This window comes from Pteropus alecto, unplaced genomic scaffold (genome assembly GCF_000325575.1).
Source record: "Pteropus alecto unplaced genomic scaffold, ASM32557v1 scaffold251, whole genome shotgun sequence".
Classification (NCBI taxonomy): domain Eukaryota; kingdom Metazoa; phylum Chordata; class Mammalia; order Chiroptera; family Pteropodidae; genus Pteropus; species Pteropus alecto.
The window spans coordinates 1,109,269-1,115,585 of record NW_006431048.1 but is presented as its reverse complement, the minus strand read 5'-3'; the positions used below and the strand labels follow the sequence as shown (position 1 = coordinate 1,115,585).

The following is a 6,317-nucleotide window of genomic DNA, read 5'->3' as shown; positions in this document are numbered from 1 at the left end:
GGTGAAAAAGCAGCTCAGAATCTTCTTAGCTGCTATTACTTCAAGCACAGCAAGAGGGGAAAGTCAGATGAATGATTATTATACCCCAACAACAAGCCCAGGCTTCTTAGCCTGGCCTGTGTGATTTGATCAGAAATTAGAGTGTCACTCTAAAACCCTTTCATGTGTGGGTGACATGCGTGTTATTGTCCAGCCACCTCCCTTTCCTCGTATGTTCAGCCTCTCCTTGTGCTTTCTCAGGACCCATCCATTTTCACAGTACTGACTGCCAAGTCTCTACGCCCCGGAGTAGCCATCGCTGATTTTGTCATCTTCCCACCTCGATGGGGGGTTGCTGATAAGACCTTCAGGCCTCCTTATTACCACAGTAAGTCTCTCTTTTGCCAAGCCACAACTGGAAACCAGAGACAGAAAAGCGACGAGCGTCGCCTGTTGGGAATACTGCCAAAGGTGTTTCTGGATGCCCTGCCCTGGCTCGAGTTCGGGATCCTGTGTCCGAGGCCTGGTCCTAGACCTATAGCTGCTTAAATACCATAACTTCCATGGGGTGGCAGGGACGCGTTGACTCTGAGAAGGAAACACTGCATAATGCCTGCAGCCCAGTTCCTCTGACCCAGAAGAGAGGCAGAAAGGCTGGTAAAGCATGAAGCAAGAAGTTTCTTCACATTTCAGATGCTTCTTTTGAGAGAAGAGGAACAGTGGGCTGCTGTTGGTTAGTTTGTTGTTTGGGGAAAGCTCATTACCTAAGTCTAGTTCAAGGGCCAGTAAAATGTGCCTTCTCCAATAATTTTGGCAGGGTAGAGCAGACTGTAGTCCACGCTGAGGAATGGATCCTATTCTGAAAGCAGTTTCTGCAGAGCATTTTTTGCCTGGAACAGAACTTAACCAGATCTACTTTTTTATTTTATTAATATTATTATTACTAACAGCTAACAGTTATTGATCATTTTCCATGCCTCTGTTATAAGTTTTTTAAAAGCATCAGCTCATTTAATCCTCAAAACAGTTGTCAGAGATAGGTCATATCATTATCTCCTGCCCTTTTTTTTTCAGAAGATGAAACTGACACAAGAAGGATTAAGTAACTTGCTCAAGGCCTCACAGCTAATTAAGTGGTGGATTCAGGATTTATCTGAAGCCAATCAGATGCCAGAGCAGACTCTCATGACAACTGATGTGCCTAGCACAGTGCCTCATACTTAATATGCTTCTAATAAATATTTATTTAATACATGAATGAATCACCAAAAATAAGGCAGTTCATGTCTACACTTAATGAGGCTGGCATTTTTAATTGTTCAGTAGTAGCTGTAAATCCAACCTAAAGGTCAGTATATGATTCCACTTTCTAAACTGTGCATTTTTGTACATAGCGTTCTAGAAATACTCTGAACAAGAACATTCTAAAAAAACAAACCCCTCTCCTTAATTAACCTCAGGGCCTTCTGTTCATATGAAGCTCCTCTCTATACAGATCAGCTCCCAGGAACCAGGGCTCAACAGGGTAGAATGGTGCACTGGGTGGGCAGCTCAGACATGTGTAGAGGCCATCGGGATGGGCCACTTCATGGCCAAATCCCAGCACCTTTTTTAGGTGGCACCACTATGATTGAGAGAAGGATACCATTAGTTACCACTACAAAGATATAAGATGCTTTGTGAATAAAGTTGTAACAAACTATGTCCTTTCTGAAGAGTGTCAAGCCCATCATAGGCCCTGTTTCCTCCTGGCAGTTGGTCCCCTTAGAGGACCTGCTGAGAAGAGAGAGAGAATGGCTCTGGCTTAGAGCCTGGATCTCACATGCTAGTCTTTGATAATTCACTATTTTGTACAGTTCTTGTATTGAGGTTTGAGAACGTTAAGGGTCATAAAATCACTTAGAATGCCCATTTTTCAATGTTTATTACCAGGACCCACTCCCAACTTAATTAGTTGGTTCTGAGGTGGAACCTCAGAATCTGCATTTTAAACTAGCGAGTCATGAAATTCTGATGCAGGAGGTGTACAGAGCACTTGTTGAGGGACACTGGCCTGGGGCTGTCTCCCCACCCAGGGAGAGGGATAACAGAGCAATCAGACTTGGACAAGTCTGCTACTGGGCCACAGCTCTCAACCCATGCCTTGACTTTGGTTTGTAGTTCAGATTGCCTGAAACAAATGGCCTTGTGATGTGCTACTAATAATTTTTTAAAAGACTCTCAAGTAAATTTGGCCCAGGATAGATAGATCTCAAGAAAGGTATGGTTGCCTCAAGTTAGTTAGGAAAACCACAGAACCCCAAGTCAGAAATTATTTTTTATCAGAGATATTTAAAATATTGCTTTAGCAATAATCAAAAATTTTGCTACCTTGATGTGACTTTATAGAAGTAGAGGATTATTTATATAGAAATATTGCCTCCAGTCATCTTAATGTGCCTTAGTCAACTGGATTCAACATTAATCAGAAAGGCAAGATCTACCCTCCCACTGTCCTTTGAAATATAGAAAATGATATAGAAAAGTCATCACCAAACTCTTTGCTACATAAATTCATATTCATATCGAAGCTGAATTCTGTCTTGCTCTCTTAAAATTAGTCCATGAAGGTGACCCTGATGATGCGTACTGGAGTGATATGTGTGACAGCATATTTAAATCATAAGCAGAACTGCTTTTAAAATAGAGATACTTTATGCTTACAGTCACTTCTTTTCCTCTATCCTGCTTCATGGAGAAGCACATAGAGCTATGGGTCTTTCCTTTTCTGCAGGGACCTGCAGCAGTATTTTGCTTTCTGGACAAGGTGGTTATGGCTGCCTAGTCAATTACAGAAGTATTTTGGCAATTGGTTGTATTTCACACGTAAGGAAGAGGGGTGGGGCATTCATAACGTCATATGTTTGGCCTTGCAAGGGTTGCCACTGCCATATCTCTCTACTCTGTTCATGATTTGCAGTCTTAGCATTCTCTTGGGACAGACTATGAGTAACTTCAGATAGGCTATTTCTTATTCATCTCTATCACAGTAGTTAGCGCAGTGTCCAATTATATATATTAGATGAATGAATAGGCAGATGGATGGGTGGGAAATGGACAGATGGATGGGTAGATGAATTAAAAGGCACTTAAATTTACTCAGGTGTTATATTTAATTCTTGCTTTAAATGTGTTGCTATTCCAATAAAAAGCTTTATTTCAAAAGAAACACAAGATTTAAAGAATGAGAACATGGTGATTTTTGTCAAATTTTGCGTAACTCCAGAAGGCACAACTAGCACCAATATATTTAACATATATGAAAGCAAATTTCCTTAATCCGAGAGAACTTTTTAATACCCCGAGGTTTGTTGAGTAGAGAGCTTCCATTCACAGGAGGCATGCAGACAGAGCCCAGGAGATTATCTGTCAGAAATGATATAGAAAATTCTTCTCTATTGAGTAGAAGTAGAGATCTCTTCCAATTTTAAAATTTTGGAATTCTATGAAGATAATGTCAATGGAAATAAAAAAAGAATGCATCTAAGAGGTATTTTGAAGAATGGAAGAATAAGATGATATCAGATTCAGATATAGAAGATAATATTTGTTAGAATATAGCATTTATAAACTGGGTTTTACAAATACTAGGATCCTTTCACACAGATTATCATTTGATAATGGGCTCCAAGTCCAGGTTTCTTTCCATTACATCACCCTTCCATCAACACACACCACACACACACACACACACACACACACACACACACACACACACACACGTACACACCTCACTTCAGTTTTCTATATGAAGAACCAGAAATATGGTGACACATATACTACTGTGGGGCTGGTTGAGAAGGGGTTCAAAATCACACATAAAGATAATTTTGATATGAGGATCGTAAGCCTAAATGATGGCGTCCATTCATTCTTTATTACAATTTGTATTTTAATCATCATGAAAATTTTTGTCCGGGCCTTAATTTTCTTTAAATCTAGATTAATTTCTTTCAGGCAGTGGAACACAAGACCTCTGATAATCTACATGGCCATGGAATAGAGTTTTGCCTACCAAGAATTCTACACTAATGAAAGTTTTGTCATTATTCTTCTGTTGATCTGTATTCTTTATTAATCTTATAAAATGTATCAGATTCTCCTGTCTTCTTGTCATTCTATGGAAATAATGTTCAAATGGTCTTAGCGTATACGGGTCTTACCTTGGGTAATAGAAACAATACCACTTCAACCTTCCCAGGGAACTGCATGAGCGAATTTATGGGACTCATCGAAGGTCACTATGAGGCAAAGCAAAGTGGGTTCCTGCCAGGAGGAGGCAGCCTGCACAGTGCAATGACTCCCCATGGGCCTGACGCTGACTGCTTTGAGAAGGCCAGCAAAGCCAAGCTGGCACCTGAGAGGACTGCCGATGGCACCATGGTAAGTTAAATGCCAGGTTCTGGCGGCCTCTGGGCTCTCCAATCTTGTTGAGAGACGTGGCTGTTTTTTATTTATTAAAGTCACAGAGAAAGAGTCAGGAGAGGAGAGTGTGTGTCTGTGTATATGTTCCCATGTGTTCAGGCACACACCCTGTGTTTTTCCTAGATTTCTGATGTGCTAGGGGTAGAGAAAGCTTCAGACCTGGAGTCAGGCCTGGGTTCAAATCGTAGCCCTTAGTTCCTGTGTGACCTTGAACAAGTCACTTAACTTCTCTGCTTCATTTTCTCCATCTGTAGAGTGGGTTTGGTACCTAACCCAGCAGGTGGCTCTGATTTAACCTTACAGACTATCTAGCACTGTTCAAACATAGGATGGTATTATTAATACTATAGGAAGGATCTTCCCTTATCTGCATGCAGTCCTGTGTATTTGTGCATTGTCTCAGAGTCAACTCCTGCCTCTGGGGCCATAATAGCAGAGAATGCATGATGTCACCTTCAGCTGGTTTCTCAAACCAAGGAGAGTCAAGAAGACTTTGTATCACTATATTCAGGGCTATGAGCAGCAGTTCCCTGCAGTTTTCTCATTTTCTTTTGCTTTCCTTTGGCATGGGATGAAACTGATGGGATTTAAAACCTGTTTTGTATTCCTCCTGTGTCGGACTGTAAACACTGAGGCTGAGCACAATTGCAGACGGCTGCAGCACTCGATTTTATTTTACTTTTGCATTCTTGGAGGTAGAGTTTATGGACCACAAGGAGTAATTGCTAAATCATATGCAAATTTGCTTTACAGTTTTAAATAAATGTCTTTGATGTTAACTGACTTTAAAATCTATAGCACAGACCTGCCTGACTCCATGCCCAGATTGCAAACAACCTAAGCATTTTCTGTCCTTCTGTCCAATGCAGTTTGCCTTCAGTTCCAACCCTGGGGCCAGAGTTGGTGGAGTTGGTCTGTAGGGAGAGGGTGAGAAGAGTCCCATGCTTGACCTCAGCTCTATCACCCCTTGCAAGGGTTTCTGCAGAGGTTCCGTAGACCCCTACATTTCTATGAGACATGGTTTGAGAATCTCAGTTAAGCTATTGCCTCTGAAGCCTCCTGGAAGTCCACAGGCCACTCCAGAGTTGCCATTCAATAGCACTGTCGGTGTTACCAGGGAACATGGTTCTGTATGAGTGAGGCACAGGACAGAGCTGTTTTTCTGAGGAGCAAGACTTTGAGTAATGTCTAGGGCCTGAGCACTAGTGACAAAGAACCCTCCTATGTGGGGGTTCAGGAGTGGGCGGCCCTGGGTAGCCAAGGAGCCCAGATGACCTGGTGAGGGAGGGTCCAACACTTTACCTAGACCTAACTTTGGTCTCCCTCACCGTTTCCCATTATATAATTTGGATGCTGGCCCATCTATATGCCTTATCCTTATTCTAGTTTGGAATAAATTAACTTTATACAATACCGTCTTCATAGCTCAGTTTGGATGAGTTTTGTTACTCTAGTCAGACAGCAAGTCTCCTAAGAATCAGTCAGTAAAGAGACAATAACAATGGCCATGATAACAACCTTATATCTGAATACTGCTTTATAGCATGCACTTCCACATGATCACATCTGGTCCTCACATCAAGCCTGTCATGGGAAGTCAAGCAGGGACAGTCATCTCCAGTTTAGGTAAAAAGAATTTAATGTATATTAGACACCAAAACATTAATGTGACTTCCGTGGATTGTGGCGCAAGAGAATATTTATTTTCCTTTTTTCCATCTATATTTTTAAAATTTCCGAAAATGTGAGCACATAAGGATTGTAGGGTTTTATTTTGTTTTTTGTTTTAATTTTATTTTTTAAAAAGCCACAGTGGGTAAAAAAAAAAAAAAAAAAAAAAAACAAACAAAAAGGAAAGCAAAACACCACCACAC

General features: G+C 41.1%; 1 protein-coding gene across 1 annotated transcript in view; it reads left to right on the top strand.

The window, feature by feature from the left end:
• Nucleotides 1–6,317, top strand: part of HGD (homogentisate 1,2-dioxygenase) — a 36,018-nt gene that overhangs the window by 28,407 nt on the left and 1,294 nt on the right. Inside the window, exons 11-12 of the mRNA XM_006905589.2 lie at nt 241–367; nt 4,220–4,401. Of these exons, the coding sequence (XP_006905651.1) occupies nt 241–367; nt 4,220–4,401 (309 nt within the window). The remainder of the gene's footprint in view (nt 1–240; nt 368–4,219; nt 4,402–6,317) is intronic.